The sequence below is a fragment of the Lycium barbarum genome, chromosome 7 (assembly GCF_019175385.1).
Source record: "Lycium barbarum isolate Lr01 chromosome 7, ASM1917538v2, whole genome shotgun sequence".
NCBI classification, from domain to species: domain Eukaryota; kingdom Viridiplantae; phylum Streptophyta; class Magnoliopsida; order Solanales; family Solanaceae; genus Lycium; species Lycium barbarum.
In genome coordinates, this window is record NC_083343.1 from 134,659,328 (window position 1) to 134,684,746 (window position 25,419).

The 25,419-nt window shown below is 37.2% G+C and overlaps 2 protein-coding genes and 1 long non-coding RNA gene across 4 annotated transcripts in view; 1 reads left to right on the forward strand and 2 right to left on the reverse strand.

Annotated features, from left to right (window-relative positions):
* The window catches only part of LOC132604641 (calpain-type cysteine protease DEK1), a 29,147-nt gene extending 24,288 nt beyond the window's left edge, over window positions 1–4,859 (reverse strand). For both annotated transcript variants that reach the window (XM_060318242.1, XM_060318241.1), the window contains exons 1-3: window positions 4,621–4,859; window positions 4,406–4,550; window positions 2,531–2,781 (exon numbers count right to left, since the gene is read on the reverse strand). In XM_060318242.1, the coding sequence (XP_060174225.1) occupies window positions 2,531–2,781; window positions 4,406–4,530 (376 nt within the window). In that variant the 5' untranslated portion in view covers window positions 4,531–4,550; window positions 4,621–4,859. The remainder of the gene's footprint in view (window positions 1–2,530; window positions 2,782–4,405; window positions 4,551–4,620) is intronic.
* A 6,799-nt stretch (window positions 4,860–11,658) lies between these two features.
* On the reverse strand, window positions 11,659–14,257 carry LOC132602720 (uncharacterized). Its single transcript, XR_009567871.1, has 3 exons — window positions 14,105–14,257; window positions 13,279–13,329; window positions 11,659–12,157 (listed from the first exon to the last, which is right to left on the reverse strand). It is a non-coding gene; the product is annotated as an uncharacterized LOC132602720 (long non-coding RNA).
* A 6,011-nt stretch (window positions 14,258–20,268) lies between these two features.
* Window positions 20,269–22,296, forward strand: LOC132604642 (L-ascorbate oxidase homolog). Its single transcript, XM_060318243.1, has one exon. The coding sequence runs from the start codon at window positions 20,419–20,421 to the stop codon at window positions 22,093–22,095; it is 1,677 nt and encodes a 558-aa protein (XP_060174226.1). The 5' UTR covers window positions 20,269–20,418; the 3' UTR covers window positions 22,096–22,296.
* The last annotated feature ends 3,123 nt before the right edge of the window (window positions 22,297–25,419 follow it).

Sequence of the window (25,419 nt, forward strand, 5' to 3'; positions counted from 1 at the left end):
CGAGTATGTGCTAACAGACTTGTTAATGTCATAATTCCTTTACTCTTCTGAGATTTGGTGGTGATATCTTCAAGATACGCTATAGTTTGAATGTTACTTGTATTGTATAATTATTTATGGCTATTTAGCCTTGTGGTGTATTTACTTGATTTCACATGTTGTCCTCAGATGTATAATTTTTGCTACTATCGGTTGTTTCTTGTACTACGGTTATCATATTCTTTTGTTGTAGTTATTGTCCCTTTTGCAGAATGCTTTGTCATGCTTTCCTTAGTATTTGCCATGGCTTTCTTTGAGCCTAAGGACTAGCGGAAATAGCCTCTCTACCTACTAAGGTAGGGGTCAGGTCAATGTACATACTACCCTTTCCAGACCCCACTTATGGGACTACACTGTATGTTCTTGTCCTCAAGCGTATAAGACGGTTTGGCTAGAGCCACCCTCTTCATCCCGATGAGACTCCGCATAAGACGTCGGACCATAGCCACCCTTCGAAGCCGAAATGGTAAGACGATTAGGCCAAAGTTACCCCCGACAGTATTGTTGTGTATTACAGAAATATGCCAGTTAGCATTTTTTTTTTTGATGAAGTAATTGTTATCATTAGCATCAGGCATCAAAAGGATGCATATTATCATCTCATCTTTCTTGACGTGACTTGTATCTCTCTTCTGGTGAGCGGATCTAGACCTTACTTGGTCTTTGTGACTAACCCCATCCGCTACACATGCAGTTGTTTTAGCCGACACTTCGGTTAACGAGTGAGTCTGACACTGAGTCCTTACCATCTTTGAGGTAAGCCATCCGCCAGATCCACAGAGGCCACCCGTCTATCTATCTTCCTATTTTCTTAGGTTTAGTGGGATTTGCACACCCAACATCAGATACTTGTCCTGATTCTTATAGATGCTTTGGACTCGATTTGTTGGGTTGTTGAGATATTTCCTCTTTGACTATTTCCACTGACTATGTTATCTATGACATGGGTTATTTGAGACTCCATCATATTTTTTTGGGTGATGTTTGCTATTCTTTCCTGTTGTTTGGTTCTCCCAACGAATAATAGGATTGTTGGGTGTCAGTCATAGCTAAGGGGTAATTTGGGTCACGACACAAGCAGTATACCAAAAAACCTACATTAACATATGGTTCTCAACAAAAGAAACCCAATCTTCTATACAAATAGGGATCTCATGGGAACACCAAAAGAAAACTAGAAACAAAAGATTTCTTTGCAGTTTAGTAGTATACTGTTTAATCCCTTCAAACGCCCTCCTATTTCTCTTTTTCCAAATAACCCACATATTTGCTAAAGGGGCAACGTTACATGTCCTTGGACTTCTCTTTCCCTCCTGTAAGCCCAGCTATACAACGCCTTCTTCACCGCGCTCAGTTTCATCCATTGCAACCCAAACCAGTTGAGAATCACCCTCCAAAATCGATTAACCCTATAGGAAATGATCATTTACACATAAGAATTCCATCGTCCAGATAACTCTCATTGATGTCAACCACGCAAAGAAACACACCTTCAAATCCCCACGAACCCATATAGAGCAATCAGAGAAAATAACTTCCAACTCTCCTTATTGTTTAAATTGGTAACCTTGTATTCCTCGGCATTTAGGGTATGATGGCAACCTCCAAAGAAAATACATTCATCTCTCCTTAATAAACTCTTGTAGCAAGATTTAAGAGTGAATAAACCATTTCTACTATCTCTCCGTCTCCATACATCCAATCTATTGTCCGGTATACCCTGCCCATACAAGATAGTATCGGTATTTTGGTTCTTTTTATCTAAATACAAAACATTGTACCGAATACTGAAATTTTTGGTTTTAGCTCGATAATTCAGTATATACCAAATTATGCACCCCTCTATTGGAACGAGAGCAACAGTCGAATTTTCAAAGGACAAGAGAGTTCCCTACTAAAAGTCATTGTCTCCTTTTAATTTCTTTTTGGTGTAATTTGGATATGTAATATTATTATGGCGAGAAATTCAAATACACAAGAAGCATATTAAGAAGTAGAGAATCTACAAGGATGCTCTTCCCGTCTAATGTCAACTTATCAAGAATTCTCTTCCCACTAAGACGGTAATAAACAAATTTCAATCATTTCAGATCCCAAAATATGTAGCAACCAAACCTCAATAAGTCTGAGTAATGTGTTGATGAATCCTGAAATCATAAATCTGCTCAATTTGATTATATCCAAGTGTACAAGATCACCGACAAAGAAATTTGACTTACAGATCAAAATCAGTTGTGAATCCCCGAAGTTAACTAATTTCTATTTTCTCAACCGGGATGATGGTAATTGAATAGTTAAAAAACATAAAATAAGTGTCTTCGCCCATGCCAGTTCCGACAGAAAAATTTCTTAATCTTAGACATATGATGGTAGATGAAATATTATGTAAATGTATATGTGTGTGTGTGTAACCAACATGATTGAGTGCATTCTTTTTCTTCCTCATAGAAAAATAGGTTTTTTCTCCCAGCAGTAAAGAAGTAATACATACTTGAACTTTGCCACTGAGTTCTCCACCAAAGCATTATTGAGTAGAATGCCAAAAGCAGAGAACTTCCAGCCATTATTACAGCTAGACCAACTATATCTCGCCCCAATATCAACATTAACCAGCATCCCCATGTAACAAGCACCACAACCGGAGAGATCACAATTATCCATGCAGACAGCGACAAGAAACTACATATAATTCCCAGCTGGGGCCCTTGTAAGAATCCCGGCCATTTTCGAGCAAAGATCCAACTGTAAGAGCAAAAAATAGAGATATTAGCAACAAAGGAGCACATTTTTCATCCATAAAAGGCAATTCATATATCTGAACAGATACATGAACTATAATGTATGGTATAGAAGTAGCTAGACAGATCTGTCAAATCAAACAAATAAAAAAACAAATATAGTTGGACAGCAAAATTGGGTGAATAGACAGTCTCATGGATGAGGTACCAAAGGCAATCAAAGAAAACACCAATCACTGCCGTTAAACCAGCATATCTTTGTTTTGAAGCCTTTAATATGTAGTACTGTTATTAGAAAGTGTCATAGGTCACATCCCATGTAAAACAGAGTATAGAATGATGCCCGAGATACTAAATCAAAAAAGTTTATGGCCACAGAGGTCCTCTAGAACTATACATACAGCAATGGATACATATATTCCTTTAGAAGGGTAAGACCTCAGGCTAATTTTGTTAACCAATTAAAATAAAAGACCAGAATTAAAAGGATTTTCCTCTGAACTGAACGGGAATATCTAGATATGTGAAACACCTTTTAGAGTTATTTCTCTAACAAGGGATTGGACACTTTGGAAAAGACAGAATGAATGCTACCTTACAATAAAGTTTCTCACAATGACCAATAATAAGGTAACTTAAATTACTCACAGAGTACGTAACTCATATTAAGCCTATGAGGTTGCAAACCCAACAAGTGTCACGTGACATAACTGCGAACTTGTGGTTTAGAATTTCTCAAAATATTTAGGCGACAGCATGGGAAGCCTATTGATTGCAAAGTGCTAATGTGGAGCATAAAAGTAAAGTTGATGTAGCTTGAACTTCAACTTCTCCAGCGCCACAAATGGATACATATTTGGACTTGAGACTGACCAGAGATAGACTTAGGAACGCAAAAACAGGGGAGACACTGTAAGCGTCTATTACATTAAAAAGATTGTAGGGCAGCATGTAAAACAAATGCCAAGGTTCAAAAGCAGCAGATGCAAGTCCTATTATTCATCTCAAATCACTATAATATTGTCCACGAGGGGATTTCCTGAAAGCCGAGGCATGGGAGTAACAACTTGCAGACCTCCAGCATAAGTGTGCAGGATTACCTTAACAACCTGTATTATGGGCTAGATAGACTGCCCGGTGAATTAATCAAGATGTTTGTAAGCTAGTTAGGGAACCAGAGTTATAGAATAAATATTGTCTACATCTAAAAACCAGGAACTATTAAAAATATTTTGGGGTTCTAAATGTTAGGCATTCATCTTCGCTTAGCAGGTACGTGCTCTTTGATACCCACTTTTGCACATTCACAAAAAAATATTGTATATGTGTTCTAATTATTTTCTCTCCTCTTCTAGGTTCTAGGTGGCATTATTATTCCTCCTCGCCGGTTCTCTCCTGGTGCTGCAGTTTTAGCTACAAAGCGCCAAAAAAAAAAAAATAGAAATACAGTTTTCTACAGCACTAAGAACCGCATAGATGACCTTCATTACTCACATTTGAGCCACATTTAAAATAAGCAGAAAGATAAACTTCTGCGAGTGCCAGGATGCGCAGTTGGATGCTTACTATATAGTATATGAAAAAAAAAAAAGGAATAAGAAAGACATATCACAAATGAAGCAAATTACCTATAAATCCGCCATGGGCGCCAATTAACAGCCCAAAGTATAGCAAAAGAAGCAGAACCCAGCACAGAGAAAAGGGTCCCCGAAATCACACATGCCAACATCAATTCATGCTCATTTCCTTCCATTTTCCTCCTTTCTCTGTCAACTGCATCCAATAATTCCGTTCATGCATTCAGCTAAAATGATGAAGAAGCAAAGTTGAACGTTTTACATACCTCAACAGAAGCCTCCAAAACTAACACTGATACATTCCCACACAGAATTCATCTTCCAAAAACTAGGGTTTGGCAGACCATAGTAAAGAGTACAGCTACGATTTCTTCCTTGTGCCCAAAAATTACCAATCTATCTTGTCATGTGGGTCAAAATTGTTGAAGAAAAATCAAAACCCTAACAAGTCTTCTTGGAGAGAAGAGTAAAGGTTCAAGGGAGTGTGGATATAAAATTCTGAAACGTCAGTGGTTGTAAATAATAAAATAACAGCTGGGTTTTTTGTCTTATAAGATTATTTCCTGGCTCGCTTATGCTGCGAGGGTAATATCACGTACCAATCCTGTTTTCCTTCTGCGTGCGCGTGATATCACTTGATGTGTTTCGAGAGTGGGAGGGAAATTATTTTCCGGACAGGAGTGTGAGATTATTCTCTAACTTGCTTGAGGATAAAAAGACATGCTTTGCTAGTTAAGAATTTCTCCAAAGTATTTTTCTACTATATGCATGATTAATAACTATTAGTATTACTTAAACTATTTATGTGCAATTACTTCGCTTTTCTTTATTTTATTTAGGGTAAAAATCCGTTGAGGAGAAAAATGGAAGCACCTTTACGCCGTAGTTAGACTGAAGGCAATTGAAAAAAATATTCTTCTTTTAGGGGGGCAATTAATTGGTATATAGCTCACATATGCAAATATTATGATTTATTTAATCAGTTGGGATCAAATTCACAAAAAATTAAAACGTCAAGACTAAAGTAATGTAGCTGAGATTATCGAACTAAATTTATTCTCCTAGTAATAGGTGAATGATTATTAAGACTAGTAGTGATTACTCAAACACTTAGGATGCGAGAAATAAAACTAAGTTATTTTCAATTCCATTAAAGACCTAGGATTGTGTATTAAATGGTTTAATTCCATTAGAGCTTTATAAAGTAAATAAGATTACATGTACACAATTGATTAGTGGCCAAAGTAAACTGAGCACTGCCTTTCATCCTCAAACTGACGGGCAAGCAGAGAGGACTATTCAAACTTTGGAGGATATGTTGCGTGCTTGTGCAATCGATTTTGGAGGAAGTTGGGATGAACACCTACCTTTGGTGGAATTCGCTTACAATAATAGCTATCAAGCTAGTATTCAGATGGCTCCTTATGAGGCTCTTTATGGGAGGCGTTGTCGGTCCCCAATTGGTTGGTTTGAACCAACAGAAGTAGAGTTGTTGGGTCCTGATTCAATTCATGAGGCGATCGAAAAGGTAAATCTTATTGTTCAACGACTAAAGACCGCTCAGAGTCGACAAAAGTCTTATACGGACACAAGGCGTAGGGAATTGGAATTTGCTGTTGGTGACAAGGTCTTCTTGAAGGTGTCACCTATGAAGGGGGTAATGCGATTTGGTAGGAAGGGCAAGCTTAGTCCTCGCTACATTGGTCCTTATGAGATTATTAGGAGAGTTGGGAAGGTAGCTTATGAGTTGAAGTTACCGGCTGAGATGTCCATGGTTCATCCGGTGTTTCACATTTCGATGTTGAGGTTATATAAACCTGACCCTTCTCATGTGTTGAACTATGAAGAGGTTGAGATTGATGAATCCTTGTCTTATGAAGAAGAGCCAGTTCAGATTTTGGATCGCCAAGTTAGAAGGTTGAGAACAAAGGACGTTGCATCAGTTAAAGTGTTGTGGCGAAATCATAATACTGAGGAAGCTACTTGGGAGGCGGAAGAGGACATGAAGGAGAGATATCCTCACTTGTTCCCTATTTCAGGTATGAGTTAAGTTTTGAGTTATTAGTGCGCAAGGCGATTGTGTTAATAAAATTCGTGTTGGTTAATTACATTCCTAAAATACTATCCTCATTCGAGGACGAATGATCTTAAGGGGGGATAATGTAACACCCCGTAAATTTGAACTAGGTGTGAATATGTAAAAATCAAGTGTTAAAATTATATTTTATCTATATGAATCCATTCTTGATGAATTCGGGTGGAGGATGGTCGTTTTGAAGTCAAACCAACTAGTGAAGTTCTTGAGGGCTCTTAAATTCGCCTAAGTTTTGGTAGGTCTGTCTTCTGGTCGATTTTCGTGAAAATTTGTTGAGAATTTGGAAAAACTTCCTCAATGAAAGTTGCAGGGCTTTGAAATAGCTTTCCAACGGTATATTATGGGGGTCAAACGGACATCTGTGCAAAGAGTTATGCCTGTTTTACTAAAGTCTGTCCGCATTGGAAATTTGGTCTGCGTTACGCCCACGTTACGGGCCGTAACACGCGTTACGGGCCGTAACTTGGGGCCGTAATGTCCCAAAAATTTCCAGAACCTCACTGGAAATTTGGCCAGTGTTACGCTCCAAGTTACGGGCCGTAACACGTGTTACGGACCGTCCCTTAGGGCGTAACACAGGTGAAAACAGTACGTTTTCGGCTGATCTGACTCCGGGAGGCCATAACCCCATTATTTATTGGGAATTTGGGAAAACTCAAAGAACGAAAGTTGTAGATAATTGAAATACCTTTCCAACCATAGGTCGTGGGCCGCCATGTGACATCGGGATGAGGAGATATGGGTGTTTTAAGACAGGAAGGTCAAGTTGTTGGCCCAACCCAATTCAAAACCGGGTCAGGCCCATTTCCCTTGGTATTTAAGGGAAATGTTCAGCCCTAGCAGTCACATTTCCCCCACCAAACCTTCAGATTTTTAGAGAGAGAGAGAAAGTGGTGAATCAATCAAGTTCGAGGCCCCGAATCCCGAGGCTCGTGAAGGATAAAGTGTAGAACAAGTTGTTGCCGTCGTTCTAAGCTAAAAATTGAACTTGGGGGAGGTTGTTTTCGTGGTGGATGCTAATATAAGGTATGTCTAAGTTTTAATGATGTTTTTATCCTTACCATTAATAGATTTGACGGGTTAGAATAGAGAAAATGGCATTGAAAGTTCGGTTATAATTTTTGGATACCAAATGACTTGGGGACTGTTTTGGTATGATTAAATGGATAGTATTAGTTGGATATTGATATGAAATAATTGTGATATTGTTGTGGTTGTTGTTGATAAGTTGTTGTTCTTGAATTTGGAAGAATAAATTTTATTTAAGATCCTTTAATGAATGAAAGGAAAAACAATCTTTCCATGTTCCTTGAACTCTAATTCATGTCTAAATGGTGGTTAATGTGTGTGAGGGGACAAACCCACATTAAACCTAGTTTGTAATAAATCCTATATATGTATAAGATATTAATAATGTTTTCCTCTATGAGGGATATTTAATAATGCTAGTTAATTGTTGTCAATGACCTTCTTATTAGTGAATTGGGACATGACAATCTTTGTAAAGAAGTTGTACGTTTCAAAAATATTGCTTGGAATGACTTATCCTTTCGGCATGCATAATGAACTTTAAGTTTATTGATGGTGTGACTACTTTGAGACGAATTGTGAATCGGCTTCTATGCCATGGACTTTGTTGTTGTGTTTGCCTTGCTATTCGGGAGGATGAGTAGCCACTATGGATCCTAGTGTATTAATTGCCTTGCCATTCGGGAGGAAGAGTGGCCACTTCCGGGTTTGCTACCTGGGGTGCATTAATTGCCTTGCCATTCGGGAGGAAGAGTGGCCACTTCCGGGTTTGCTACCTGGGGTGCATTAATTGCCTTGCTATTCGGGAGGAAGAGTAGTCACCGTGAATCCATATTCCGGTGTATTGCGCAGTGTGCCTTGCTATTCGGGAGGAAGAGTAGCCACCGTGAATTCATATTCCGGTGTAATACGTAGTGTTGTTGATATTGAGTTGGGCTTATATGGGCGGTTGTGATATCCATCTTTATTATGGAACTAAGCATAATTGAAACTGGAAATTTTGAAATGGCTTTATAAATTGTGCAATAGGTGATATTAAGAATCATAAAGTGAAATGACAGTTTTTATACTATCTTTTCGGAACTGATTTCTTTATGTATTATTATATTTTATTTTTATATTATTTATTGTCCCCGAGGCACTCACTGAGTACGAAGTACTCAGGCATACCATTGTTGTTTTTTATGGTATGTTAGGTAACGGAGGAGAGCAGGTTCTTGGTACTTCAAGCGCTCAGAAAGGACTTGTTGTTGCTGCTGATTTGGTGAGCCCACACGTTCATTCGTGGGACACCCTTTTATTTTGTTCATTTATTATTAGTTTTGGGCTGCGTCCCGATGAGTCAAGCTATTACTTCTTTATCCTAGAAGCTTCCTAGTATACATTCTTGTGGGTAGTTGTTGAGTTTTGTTAACTCTTGGGCGTTTGTCACATTTTGATTAACTTTTATGATATTAAAGACTTCCGCTGATTTAATTCATGAAGTGTTACAATTAATTTATAAACATGTTGGAGGCGAATGTTGAACCTGGCGGGTTCAAGTATTATTATTGTGTTGTTTAGGTCCTTCCGATGTTGTTCATGACGTCGGATGCCGGTCACGTCTAGGGTGGGTTTTGGGGCGTGACAGTTCGGTTGTCCAAATTTCGCGTCAATGCATGACAGCGATTGATAAACTGTGACGACACTCTCGTCGGGTGCTTGCTTGTGTACTATCTCAACACTTCAGACATTCTTTGAAACGTTATCTGTCTAAGGCATGGCAACGATTCAGTAACCATAACCGCGGTTGAAATCCAAATGTTGTTCATGTTTTTTAAATGTGTTTGTTTGAAAGCAGGTCATAGTTGATGATTTGTGGCCACGATTGAGGTTTTTCTTCCAACAGCTACAGTTCAAGTTCATTTCGCCGATATTTTAGAACCCTTGTTCAAAAGACTCCGTAAGTTTCTTAATGTATCTTGGATTAATTATGACTATAATTTTAAAATATTGTATGAATGCAATTATAGAAGTCCATTTGGAGTTAAGGACACCTTCAAGACGTGTCAACAGGCATATGAGACGTCATATAACTAATTGTAGATGTTGGAGAGACTTGGAAATGAGAAGAACGAAGAAAATTAACATTTTTGGACTTAGGGAAGGGTTGCGTGTTGCAGCCATCAGCACCGCGTTCATGAAAAAACTATCAATACCAGAAAATCCACAATTTCAAACATGGTTCCGATGGTATTGAAACATCATTGAGCTCCTCGGGTCCCACCCAGAGCATGCCAACAAGTCCAAAAAATAATATACATATGTGAAGCCTCAAGTCATGTAATAAGACGTAAATATAATAATAAAAAATAAAAAAAAGGGTGGGGGAGTTGAGTTGTTACATCCAAATCTAGAAGACTCAAGAACCTTGCGTGCGTCTAAATCGCACACTATGATTGCATGCACAGTCCTGTATGTTGCAGCAATTTTGACCCAAGTTAATCTAAAGCCCAAGTTTTAACCCTTACACATAAACGTTGATTATATCACATTTTCCAATGGGAAAGGAGAGGGAAACAAGTAGAGGTACGTATGACAAAATATAATAGAGTAGTTACATAACTTTGTCATTTTTATTTTCTTTCACGTAAGTAATTCGTTCTACAATTTATTTACCAGTTTGAGTAGATAATTACATTCACTTTTCTTTGGAGTAGACCGTGGAAGAAGTTTGGTATTTTTGGGTTGGAGTAATTCTTTCTATTCTCTTTAATCATGTTGTTCCGTTATATATTTCTGTGTTATTATGTTGTGCTATGGTTATAGGATAGATTCTATAATTTATGGATTGATGAACCTAATTATGAATTAAATCAATATAATTGTTCTTGTGTTGAACTTAAGAGCTATTATTCTTGTTTTCCTACATATACCTAATTTGTATACCTTTATCGTTATTTTTCTACTTATACAACTGGGAATTGGAGAGAAAAAGGGAGATTTTAGTAAGAGATATGAAGTAAACAAAAAAGTTAAGATGTAAATTACAGAAGAAACGCATGCAGTTTTATTTCATGGATTCAATTTTCCCCTTTTCCGTGCTTCTTTATTTTTGTTTTTTGTCTTTTAACTTATTTTTAGTTTTAAACAACGACGACCGCAAATATCTTGATTGAAAAACAAAGTAACAACAATGATAGTTTTGCCTCAAAGACAAACAAAGTAACTCCTTTTAAGTTTATCTCAATCCAATATTGCATAAATAAAACAAGAGGAAAGTTATCAATTCAAACTAAACTACTTCATGGAAGAAAATATATGTTAGAATATTACACGTACAATAGAAAAATCATATAAAAATTGTTAAGAAATTTGACCTATTTGATGGCTTTTCGGATATCAGAGATGAAAATTTATTCTGTCAATTCAAGCCGCGCGGGCACGTGCACTAGTAGAGAAGTAATTGACAGGCAACTTAGTTGAGGCCGAGCAGTAATATAGTTGTCTACAACAAGATTAGGCTAATTAAAATACATCTTAACAACAAACTGGGTTACGAAAGAATATTACAACAAGCCGAAAAGGTGATTCAGTTAAGTAGGTGTTGAGATTATAACCTGAGGGTATTCACGACAACACATATTAATTATCCATAGTTATGAAGATTAATGACCTCGATTATCTTTATATTATTGATTACTATCCAATCAATTAAATTAGTCTTAATTAACAATCAACTCTTCATTTATTTGATTTAGGTTAAGAAGGTAACAACCCCTGATTACATTTTGCTCCCTGGGGTTCGACACTTGGAATACTTTCATTTACTATATGATAGTTTGAGTAGTCTCATTCCCCTTAAATAATGGGTATTATACACCTATATAATGGGTTAATCCCTCTAAGAATATTCTTATAGTTTAAAATGACCAACCAATTTAAGCGATAAATTAACAACAAAAATTAAATATTTTCGACAATCTTACAAAAGATTACTGTTATATCCCGTATTTTTGCACGTTGGATTATTCGTAAGCTAATCAACATAAGTTCAAGGACAAGATTATTTTGAGACAAAGACTTTTCAATCCCGATTTTAATAGTGCACTGTCACGACCCAACCCCGTGGGCCGCGACTGGTGCCCTACTTGGACACCCAAACAGACATACATACCGAATCGTCATATTATAGCTGGACTCAGACTTCATATTCATCATTTTAAACAGAGCTAAAAACAAATATTATCTTACGCGATTGCGTGTACAAAATATCATATCAGAACCAAAAAGGGGCGGCGGAATATACATCGCCGAATATATGCACATATACCAATATACAGGCCATTCTGGCCGTATCCAAATCTGATAGGTTGGCGGAATATACATCGCCAGATACATACACGTATACAGACAAATGGGCCGTTTTGGCCATAATAGCAACCTGAACCGCGCTAAGACGCAGATCATACACAAACAAACCCACACATGACCCATGACCCACATATATGACTACAGGCCTCTACAAATCATAACGAAATCATATGACGGGACAGGGCCCCGCCGTACCCCAAATAGTCAAATATACAGAGACATATACATCATGAAGATATGTACCAACATATGGGCTCCGAATCAAAAGGAGCACTCTGTGATAGCAGAATATGTGGCCTACACTGGCGGATCACGAACCTCTGTACCTGCGGGCATGAAATGCAGCCCCCCGAAGAAAGGGGGTCAGTACGAAAGATGTACTGAGTATGTAAAGCATAGAGTACAGAAATCCAAACCACAACTGAAGTGAAGGTACAGAGAGAAAATACCGAATCAGTATATCAAAGTCTGTGCTGAAAGCATATGTATATATATATATATCATGCAAATGAAAATCATGCATAAGGCTCAGGAACGTGGTCACCACTCCGACGCTGGTGCCACACACAATATACTCCAGAAGGTTTCAAATCTCCGTACCACCCCGAACATATCGTATCATCATACGCATTACATCATCAAACATATCATAAGCCATATCACAGCATAACTCCATAAACGGTACCCGGCCCTATGGCGAGGTCTCGGGAACCGTAACACAGCATACTGCCGAATTTATCATAGTGCGCACGATTACAAAACCGGCCCGGGAACCGGCGAACGATATCATAGTAATAGGCACGAGCAGAGTAGTGCGGAAACCATATGCATATACACAATTTGATTCCAACACTCGACAGATAAGTGCACACACACATATATATATATATATATATATATATATATAGTGAGGTCAGAAGGTTCAAAATAAGTATCGAGTCTGTCAGAATTAGTATACAAAAATATGAGCCTTTAAATTTACAAAACTTTCGAAAAATACTTCATAAGCCATTTTCTGAAAATTTAGTGTCGTTCACATTTGGGAGTTTTCAAATAACTTATGGAGCAAATCAAACGGAGCCTTAAATTCATAGACAAAAGTCCTCTTTTTATATCATACCAAAATAGCTCAAGTAAGGCAAACGAAGAAAATCTCGGGACTAGCGGGCCCACCTCGGGTCAAGTCGTGGTGGCGGATGTAAATTACGAACATTAGACTCTATGGAGTCATCCAAGGAAGTTTCAAGGGGATTCGGTTACACTTATGAAATTTACGAATGTTTGATCCTTTTCCAACTAAACATGAGAATTGTAGTTCAATTATATTGAATGAATAGTACCCAAATTCTGACTCGGGTTTCTAAGAATAGAATTACTTCCGAGGTTCAAATCTCAACTTAGTATAACTAAGACATGCCAAAAGAAGATGAGGGATAACTTTACATACCTTTTCCGCCTCCTATACGTCTCCAAAGTCAAGTCCCAAATTCGCCAAGATCTACAATTTGGTCACATTTACCAATTGTGAGCTATAACTTCCAAGAATTCAACTTAAATTCATATTTGCCTACCGAAATTTCGGCAGCACCTCCCCTATAAATTCAACATCCTGAGAATTTGCTCAGCCAAAAATATCAACAACAACAACACCACAATACCAACAATCATCAACAATCATCACAAAATACATTATAACATAATTTCTTCTTCCTTTCTACATAAGGCAACAATTTCCATTTCCAACTTCACACTTTCAAACTAATACCAACATTTTCATATTCATTAACTAATTCAAGATTGTTCAAACACAATTTGGAGGCATTCCATATCATTCTACAAATTATTTGCAAAACATACAAAAATTCCACCAAAATCATAATTCATCCAAAACCTCCATTCTTCGACATAAATGTTCATAACACATTTTTGTCTCCCAAATTCATCAACAACAACCACGATTGTACCTTAACAATTTCATTCCCGTAATTACATAATCTAGAATATCATCACATACTTTCCGACAACAACTTAACCACAAATTCTTCATGCCAACTAAAACTAGGATTCTTCCATTTGCATTAAAAGGCCATTACAACATAATTATCATACTAAACAATTCAATCCATCTTCCTTCACAAAAAAAATACCACACGGCCACAACACACACACACACACACGGCTCACACACCACACACAACATCTCCATATTTTTGATTAGATTCTACTCACTATAACAATATAAATTTTCCATAAGAAAAGGGTAGAATTCTTACCTTTTCCAATTTCTCCACTTGATAAAAAAAGTACTTTCTTGCCTCGAAATTTATATCCCGTTGAAGAGGGTCTTGAGCTTAGTAGGAATACTAGAAATTTATGATTTTTGGATCAAAGTTGATGGGCAAAAATATTTCTTTCTTTCTCCACTATGGCCGAACCCCCCCCCCCCCCCCCCCTCCCATTTTTTTTTGTTGCTCTCAATTTCTCTCTCTCTTTCTTGAAGGTTCTTGAATGTTGAATGATAAAAGATGATGGGTCCTCACTTATATTTGCTAATTTTTAACCTCCACATGGGCCTTGGGCCATACCCATGGCCGGCCACCACCCCAATATTGGGCCTCAATTTATTTCATTTTTTTCCTAGCCCATTTACTTTGCTTAGTATTTGTAATTCCCGAAACTAATTCCCAAAATTCCCAATTTTGCCCTTAGCCTTCCTCAATATTTTCGCATCAATAATTTCCATGGACAACCTACATATTAAATAAAATCAAAATATGGCCTTATTTCTTACTAGTCAAAATTATTTCGAATTTTCCGAATGTGCAAAATTACGGGATATAACATGCACGACTTGCACATTAATTACAATTAGTGTAGAAACATTAATGAAGATTAGGGATTAATTAACCATGACCAGATTTTTAAGTGAGAATTAATGATTAATTAACTTAATTAGACCACTAAGTGGGCACCACTAAAACGTGGCTGAATTTGATTGGAGCAAGATGATGACATGCTAATGGGACACATGCCAAGTGGGCTGGCCACATGTCAACAAGGCTGGCTGCCAATATATATGTTGTGATGACTAAGGCTTTTATACATAATCATCTTCACACTTCATTTGAAAGAAATACACCACCAACCAGCCATGGCAGCTCACAGCCATGGCAGTTCACGGCCAACTCCAAAAATGAAAAAGGAAGAGAATTATAACTCCATAAAAGTGTTCTAAACGTTCCAAGGAGGCAGCAAGTTAGGATTTAAATCGAGGAAGAAGAAGTGGTGCAATTCGTGCAAGTGATTGTAGGATCTGTCCTAACTTATTTGAGGTAAGATTTCTTCTTCTTATGGTGTAATTGAAATAGATGATGTTGTAATTGAGAGATTAACTCTTATTAAGTGGAATTGGAAGTAAGAAAATTGCATGATTATTGTTGGCGTTGTAAGTGGGCAGAATTTGAATTGTTCTAATTAGATTGGGTTTGATTGTTGTTGTTGTTATTATTGTTATGGATTATGTGTTAAAAATGAAGGAGTCTTGATAATTAAAGTTGTAGTTGTTTTTATGAGATTGTTGAGACATGAATAGGATTAGATGTTCATGAGGCTGTTGGGTTGTTCTTGTTGAGTTGAAGGATTAAAAGTGTGGTTATAAGTATGTATATGTGTTGTTGTCATGTTGTTGTTGATATGACTCCTAAATTTGAAAGAAAGAAGTGTATAAGGTATCGTATACGAAGCGTATGTTGGTCTGTTTGGTGTGTAATCTTAGATGTTGATGATTTGGGTTGAAAAAGGATTAATAGAGATTATTGGGTTGTTGTCGTTGTTGTTGGTCTTGTTGATTGAGTAGTGGTTGTTGAATATTAGGGGAAATGCTGTCCATTTCATTTTCGAACTGAATTATCATTGACGTACATGATATACTAAAGCCCTCTAAAGTTGTGTACGTATTCCTATGGTTATAGGTTTGGCATACTAATTGTGAAAAGTTCGTGATTAAGTTGAGTTCCTTGGACGACGTAAGGTATGTAAAGCTATCCCTTCTTTCTTTTTAGCATGATCTATGTGATACAAACAGACGATGAATGTATAAACTCCAAAGAAACTCTTATTCTTAGAGACACTAGGATGACTAATGTTCTTGATTTCCAGAACCTATTTCATTATGTCTTGATACGTGTTTATGATTCTTGAAGTTCTATTTGATATAATCCATAGTGACATTCGAGGGGTACTTGACATGATTGGTGTCTTTGATACTCAAGTATTAGTTCATTCTACTTATTCTATTGAGTCTCAGATGATGATTTAGTTTGCATATTGCTGCTCACTACTCTGCTCGTGCATGCCGTTAATACATCTTTCATCGAGTCCCGGGCCGAGTATGTTTTCATGCACAGTTTCACTGCATTGTTCACCGAGTCCCTCACTAGAGGGACGGATACGTATATATATATATATATATATATATATATATATGATATGATTATGGTACCGAGTCCCATGATGGGCCGGGTATGATATGTGATATTGACATGCATGATTCTCATCTCATAAGGCACAAGTGCATGGGTATCTTTGATTATCATACGTGCCTCCTGTAATATTTTATTCAGTTATGATTGTCTTAATTGTATTTCATGCTTTATATACTCAGTACATATCCCGTACGGACCCCCTTTCTTTGGGGGGCTGCGTTTCATGCCCGCAGGTACAAACACTCAGTTTGGCGATCCTCCAGCCTAGGACTTCTGCTCAGTTGTTTGGAGAGTTCCATTGTTCCGGAGCCTAGATTATTTTGGTACAGATCTTTTGATGTATACTTATACATATCTAGGGGTACGGCTGTCACGCCCCGAACCTGGGCCTGGACGTAACACGGCACCCGGTGCCTGACTGCATGTGACCGAGCGAACCATCTGGCTGGCTGAATCAACATGTGATACCAAAACATGACTAATTTATAAAATAAAACTAACACATGCTGATTAACTAAAAGTCTCACTGAAATATCATAATGCGGAAATACTTAGACAATCTGAAATATATGTGACAGTAGCCTACATGGCTAAACCAAAACGATTTAACAACTGCCAACAAGGCTATCATAATAAATATCTGACTGTCTGAACTGTGTCTATGAAGCCTCTAAGAGTACTGAATGATAGAGCTGTCTATAAACTGAAATAACTGGGTAGCTGACAACGCCCCGAAGGAATGTGGGGCTCACCAGTAGCTGATACTTGCACTCCTAATTAGCTGGGTCGTCAACCTGTGTATCGTTACCTGCATCGCGAGATGCAGGCCCCCAAGCAATAAAAAGGGACATCAGTACATTTGAATTGTACTGGTATATAAAGCAACTGAAGCAATAAAAATACTGGAACTGAAACTGAAAACTGAAACTGAACTAAACAGGAAAGCAAGAAGCTGAAGTACTCCCTATTCTGGATGAAGAATCACCTGTAAAACTGTAAATATAACTGTGGCCTAGGGCCCAAATAATGTGCACAAAAACTGTGGCCTCTGGCCCAAGCAATACGTATGCATAAACTGTGGCCTAGGGCCCAAAAGTACAGATACAGGTGTTCAACATTAACAATTTACAAAATTGATTCTGGCTATAGCTGATAGCATGATAACTGCTTCTGATTATGGGACTCTTGCAAATAACTGGTTATACACTGACTGAGACTCATGTGATAATAATGCATAAGTCTATAAAGATTAAGTGCTGAGTTCATGATGTTCAAAGTGACAACCATGAACGAATTCTGTAACTGCAACCCTAGAAGATAACAGTTCTATATCATATCATGAAACTAGGCTAAACTATGTTCTGAGTCAAATTTCTGACAAGCATGAAGAATGAGGCATAGGGAGAATCATGAATATTCCCTAACGTAGATAGTTAGCCTCACATACCTTAATTCCAGCCTTTGAGCGTAATACAATGTTCGTCAACCCTCTCAACTTTGATCTATATCAATACAAGTTAAAGGGATTCTATATTAGCAATAATATTCATGCTTTGGTCATCTAAGCATTTTATCAAACACTTAGTGGGCATGAAGCTCTACAACCTTCATTAATGGTGTTTTCTTCACCCAATCCCCATTCTATGACTTCTAGGTGATTGTACAATCTTAATTAGATGTAATTAACATCATTCTTCATCACCCATATGAATACAACAATCCCAAGTCAACAATCCAAAAACCCTAGCATAGTTCATATAATTTTCTTTATCAAACCCATTTACTATTCTCCCAAGAACTTATCAACACTTTAATCATCATGAAACATCATAAAACTTACCTTAGTTATTGTAGGAATAATCCTTGAGTTGAAAAGCTTCACTTGAACAAAACCCTAGTTCCACCTTCTATGGAATTTCTTGACTTGAATGGATTTGATGTGTTTCTCACACTTAGTTTTGTGAATTAATGAAGTGGATCTTTAGTTTCACTTGGATTCTTGCATATGAAGTGTTTGGATGGCTCTAGAGAACCCTTGAGTTGTGTAAGAGAAATGGGAATGAAAAAAAAATGATTTTGGGTCTCTTATTAATATCTTAAAATCTGACCCATCGGGCAATTCTACGCCCATTTTTACGGACCGTCAAAATGGTCCGTAAAACTACCCAGCAAAAATTGAGTTTCTGTGACCATTTTACGCTGGCCTGAGTCAATTTGACGGACCGTATAATTGTTTTACGGACCGTCAAAATGAACCGTAAAACTGCCCAGCAAAACATGGTCTTCTATGACCATTTTACGGACCGTATAACTGTTTTACGGACCGTCAAAATTTATACGGACCGTAAAAATGAAGCGTAAAACTGCCCAGCAAAATGTGACCCTCTGTGACCATTTGACGGACCGTATAAATGTTATACGGACCGTCAAATATTCTACGGACCGTCAAATGGTCCGTCAAAATTCTTCTGCTCGGACAGTCTGTCGTATAATGGGCATAACTTTTTGCACAGATGTCCGATTGAGGCCCGTAATATACCGTTGGAAAGATATTTCAAGGGGCTACAACTTTCAACAAGGAATTTTTCCCAAATTCAAAATTAATAGAGGGGTTATGGTCGTTGGAAGTAAGACCTTCCAAAAACTCGTTTGAAAACACGCCCCGTAGAGTGGCTTCCAACTTTTCTTTGCCCAAAGACATTTCTTATGACTTAATTGGTTTTCAAAACACTTCCTATAATCCTCATCTTGGTTCCATTATATTATCATCTTATAGTCAAACTTTAGTCCGAAGTTACGAGGTGTTACAACGGCGGGGCCCTGTCCCGTCATATTTCACTTTTATACTCTTAGAGGTCTGTAGACATATGTGGGTTGTGAGTAGGTTTTGGTCAGCTGTGTCGACATAGTTTGTTTTAGACATTCCCGTATATAGTGGCAGCCTTTTCGGCTTACGTATTGTGTTATGCTTTGATCAGCTGTGACTCCTCAGGAGACAGGTCTATGATGATATGTGGCATTGTGAATCTATAGTTGCTTTTATAAGTTTCATTCCGTCCTTAGTTTCAGTTTGACTATATCTATCAGGTTCGTATACGAGTGTCTAGCTCGGACACTAGTCATGACCCATGGGATTGGATCGTGACAATTACAATGTACTTTATGCACTTAATTATATTCTTCAGGACTGTAGTACCACTAAGACCGTTAGGTGAATAGAAAATAGTTCTTTACCACCTAATAATTCACGAACTTGATAACCATATTAAATGTTTTAAAAGAAGAACATATTTTAGTCATCATCCAATGTGTGATTTTTAGACCAGTTATCATACTCTTTATTTTTATTATAGTACTTAGTTTGTTGAACTATGTTATAGTCTTAAATGGTAGTAGAAAAAAATAATCATAACGTGCAGTGCATTCTTTGTCTGAGAATATATAATTATTTAGCTGCAAATTTAGAGGTTAGCATTTTGTTTCGTGATAGTAATAAATAGTTAAGTTAATATGAAAATTTTACTAAGTTCCCCATAAAAGAAAAAATAATAATAAAAATAACTACAAAAGACATTAATGAAAAAACATGCTTTTATCTTGAACAAGTCTATTTATATGTCACATTTTTGCAGGATTTTCGATGAAAGAAAAAACAAGATACTTTAATTTATTACGTTAATTGATAAGGAGAAATTGAAACTATATAGTGTCCTTAGAACATTTCTCAAATTCTATAAAGAATAAGTCAAGGTCCGAAAACGAGAATTAGAATGCGAGGAAAAGGGAGGCAGAAAAGTGAGAAACAAAAGGAGAAGCAAAACACAATTAGAGGAAACGCAATAATGGGGGCAAGCATAAAAAGTGAGCCACAGATATCATTACGGGAGTTAATGAATGGTTCCAAGAGAAGAAATTTTTGCTATAAAAGGTCTCAGGGAGATGGGTAAGAATGCAAGCTCTAGCAGGAAGGAGAAGAAGACATTCCCCTCTTCTTCTTAGTAAAAAAAAAATATATATAATAAAATTCCCAAAAAAATATCTAAGAAAATTCCAAAAAAAAAAAGTGAGATTTGGAATTGTGAAGAGAGAGAGAGAGAGGAGGCATGGAGAGAGCCAGTGTGAAAATTGTGGCTTTGCTACTTTGCCTCTCCATTGGAGCTATAGTGGTGAAAGCTGAGGACCCTTACCTCTTCTTCGAGTGGAATGTCACCTATGGAACAATTGCTCCGTTGGGTGTCCCCCAACAAGGAATCCTTATCAACGGACAGCTTCCAGGGCCCAGGATCAATTGCACATCAAATAATAACATTGTTGTCAATGTCTATAATAACCTGGATGAGCCTTTGCTCCTTACTTGGAATGGTATCCAACAGAGGAAGAACTCGTGGCAGGATGGTACCCCAGGAACCATGTGCCCCATCATGCCTGGCACAAACTTTACATACCATTTCCAAGTGAAGGACCAAATTGGTAGCTTCTTCTACTTCCCTACCACAGGCTTGCACCGTGCAGCCGGTGGCTTTGGTGCCCTCGATGTCCATAGTCGTAACCTTATTCCCGTTCCCTTTGACAAACCCGCCGATGAGTACAATGTCTTTTTGGGCGATTGGTATAATAAGGGACATAAAACCTTAAAGAAGATCTTAGATGGAGGACGCACCGTTGGGAGGCCCGATGGAATTCACATTAATGGAAAGTCCAACAAGGTTGGTGACAAAGCAACAGAGCCACTATTCACCATGGAGCCTGGCAAGACCTACAGGTACAGGATGTGCAATGTTGGCATGAGAACCTCAATTAATGTCAGGATCCAAGGCCATGCCATGAAACTGGTAGAGATGGAGGGATCCCATACCGTGCAGAATATCTATGACTCTCTTGACATCCACGTTGGTCAGTGTCTTTCGGTCTTGGTCACTGCTGATCAGGAGCCTAAGGACTATTACATGGTTGTTTCCAGCAGGTTTTTGAAGCAGGCCATCTCCTCCGTAGCTATCCTTCGTTATGCAAATGGTAAGGGTGCGGCATCATCCGAGCTACCAGCACCTCCACCGAATAACACTGAAGGTATTGCATGGTCCATGAACCAATTCCGCTCATTCAGATGGAACCTCACAGCTAGCGCTGCCCGTCCCAACCCGCAGGGATCCTACCACTACGGAAAAATCAACATCACTCGCACCATCAAGATCGTCAACTCCAGGAGCCAAGTAGGCGGCAAGCTTCGATTCAGCTTGAACGGTATCTCCCATATGGATGCTGACACACCATTCAAGTTAGTTGAATTCTTTGGAGTCCCTGAAAAGACATTCAAGTATGATCTGATGGCTGATGAGCCCCCAAGTGACTTGAGCAAAGTGACCATTGTCCCGAATGTAAAGAATGCTACCTTCCGTAACTTCGTGGAGATTATCTTTGAGAACCAAGAGAAGACTATCCAGACTTATCACTTGGATGGGTATTCCTTTTTTGCTGTGGCCATCGAGCCCGGGAAGTGGAGTCCTGAGAAGAGGAAGAACTACAACTTAGTGGACGCAGTGAGCAGACATAGCATCCAAGTCTATCCAAACTCGTGGGCAGCTGTGATGACAACCTTGGACAATGCAGGAATGTGGAACTTGCGATCAGAGATGTGGGAGAGGTTCTACTTAGGACAACAATTATACTTTAGCATCCTCTCCCCTTCACGCTCCTTAAGGGATGAGTATAACCTTCCAGACAATCAACCTCTTTGTGGTATTGTCAAGAGTATGCCCATGCCAGCTCCATACACACCATAGAGTGTAATATGATAATTAATTAGCATCAGAGAGGAGGGATGGAAAGAAATGAGCTTGAATTCTTAAATTGATGCACTTGTCTTCCTTTCAAAATATAATAAGACAAGAAGATTAAAAAAAAAAAAAAAGGTTTTGTACTGTTTCTCTCCCTTCTCCACAATTTAGTTTGACGAATGAAATTAATGTTCTTTTCTTTTAAAATTGGATATTCGATTGCTTCTTTCATTCTTTCCCTTTACCTCTTTATTTTTTTTAGTTAATTATCCAATATCGTTTTAATTAATTATGACATGCATGAAGCTATTTGAACCTGCATGCATTTATTAACTCACCTGTAAGTCCGATTTCTCAAAAACTTATTTAAAGCTTTATATTCAGATTGCTTGAACTGCTCAACACTTTATTCCTCTTTTTTTGTTGTTGACGTATTGTCGTGTTTATTATAGTTTTAAATCTCAAGCCAACTAAAAAGTAAAAAAAAAAAAACATTAAAGATGGAGTTTCTTTGCACATCGCCAAAATAAAATGTTACTTTGCAAGCAAAAGAAAAGAGAAACATTAAAATGTTTGGTGGTTCATTCTTGATTAAGATGTGTGCAGTTTTATTTATTTAATCAATAGATGGCCCAGGGAATTCTTATTCACGAGTTAAGCAATTACAAGTAGTTTTATTTATATATACAAATCAGTGTTTAAAAAGGTAGGGGCGTAAGGCGGGGCGTTTTACATATGCCTCGGTGAGGGATAAGCCCTGAGGCACGGGGCGTAAGCCTCATGGGTATTTAATTTTTTGTATTTCATAAAATAATATAATTATAATAAATATTTTTAAATAGGTAAAATTACATAAAAAATAAAAGAAAAGTATATATATATATATATATATATATATATATATATATATATATATATATATATATATATATATATATATATATATATATATATAACCTTACAAGTATAAACAATACAATGAAATAAAAGCTATTATGAAATGCAAATCAACTCTAACATCTTAACTTTCAAACAATGAAAAATCACAATTTGTTAAAACAATATTACTATCATTCTATTCATTGTATCTACGTATAAACAACTTTATCAGTATTATAATTGAAACGTAACTCCTTCATGAATAAAAATAAAATTACTTTCAAATAGAGAAATAATAAAATATGATAATTTGATACATAGGACAAAAGACCAATGACAAGTGAAAATTCACAATTCGGTTATGTATTCTTAAAAGAAATATTAAGTGATATTCACCCTCACGATGTTCTCATATAGTAAATATGTAATACTACGACGTGTTATTTGAGTTATACCCAATCTTCTTATTTCGGTAAATGAAAAATTATTAAGTATCAATCATTTGTTAAAGAATTATGAGGGTCAACGGTTTTAATTAAAGAATTTAACATATAATTATGTAAGAACTGTTAGGCGAGCCCCGAGCGTTGGGCGTTAGGCGTGTTTAGGGCGTACAGTCGGGCGCTTAGGGCGTAAGCCTCGCAGGAATTAAGCCCCGCACGTGAGCCCTGGGGCATTTTGCTAGTGCCCCGCCCCGGGGCGAGCCCCAGAACTACCTTTTAAAACACTGATATAAATCACATAAATACAACTAATAACGTGTCAAGTTATAAAGTAACATTTAAAAAATTCAAATTTGTGAATACGATCACTACAAGAAAGTGTATAATTAGCAACAATGTTTTCCCAACAACAGTGATATTGTTGGCAAATACCAAGAAATGGCAACAACTTCATTTAATTGTTGTTATAACATAAAACTTTTAGCCACAAGTTTTTTCTTGTTGGGATATATGTGAATCTTGTTGCCAAAATATTATGGCCAAAATAATTAATTTAAAATAAAATTGAATTGGCAACAATATACTTTCGTTGTTGCCAAAAATAACTACATTGTTGGTAAAACTCTTACTTTTGTCAACAGCTTATTTGCTTAGTTGCATAAAATTATTTAATTATTTCTCATTCTTTTAGCCAAAAATTAAGGCGGCAAAACGTCCCACCTTTCCCCCTTTTTGGCCGAACCTTTCCCTCTTTTATCGCAAAACTACCGTAACACTTCAACGGTTTAGCTCCGAAGAATCAGCCGATCAATCCTCAACCGAATTAGGGCTTGAAAAGTAAGTTCCCCGCCACCTCTCCCTCTAATTTCAGTAGTTTCGATTTTGAGATTTTGATTTCTCATAAACATACACATAATTTGTTAGATTTGCTATTATTTTGGTATGAATTTATTCTTCAGTTTCCCAAATCAAACGATGCGTCGCTGGAGAAAGAACTTCATTAGTTGACGGTCAAATCTAAGAATTCAAATATATCAAAATAATTATTTGCAATTTTATCGCTTAAAAGACTGTAGTGGTTTGCTTTAATGTATTGATCGACTGATAAAAAACGGTTCGGACTTCTAAGGATTTTTTTTTATAGTTCAATGCGACAAAGAGAAAAAATGCCGAGAATAAAACACGTCAGGAGAATCTTATCGAGCAAGAAAGAGAATCGTTTCTGAGAGATTTGTAGCCAAAATTGGACGAAGATGTCGATTTCGAGCTATTTCTTTAGGTAATATTTCACTATGTGGAAAACATGGATGTCACGACCTAACCCACCATGACTGGCACCCAACTAAATCCTAGTGGGTGAACCAACACACAAGATCTCTATTCATTCAAGTCTGATTTTATATTAAACATGTCAAACGATTGTACTCATTCACGCATCAAAATAGACTAAGTAAGTCATGCCATAAAATACTAAAACAAGTGCTGAAGTCTAACTATTACAAATTCCCCAAAATCCGAAAGTCATCGTATTGGACTCTAAGCTAAAAACATGTCTAAGAATCTAAAGTTTAACAATTTAGTAATCCATAATGTCCAGAGTACTAAAGGACATCATAGCAAGAAGATCTTCGGGCGGCCTGGAATGGGAAAAAGCTCACCTTAAATCTGTCAACAATTATCCTCCACGCTAGATGTGAGGATGAGCAACGGTCTCCGTATCAAAATCTGCACTCAAAGAATGCAGCAAGGTAGTATCTGTACAAACACTATATACCGGTAGATATCATAGGCCGACTAAGATTAGTATCATATATATTTCGTAAAATCAATAGAATAATACACGCTAGTCAACAGTCAGGAACGTCAGTAAATCACAGCAATTCAACCAAGAACAATCACAATCAATCACCAAGATGTTAAGCATCACAATCACGTAAGTCAGCAACGGAAGCAAATTTACCACAATAACCATACGCACTGTACATACATGTTAGTTGATGTCTTAGCT

Excerpts from the sequence above, each read along its gene's own strand:
- LOC132604642 (XM_060318243.1), top strand. The coding sequence starts at position 20,419 with ATGGAGAGAGCCAGTGTGAAAATTGTGGCTTTGCTACTTTGCCTCTCC.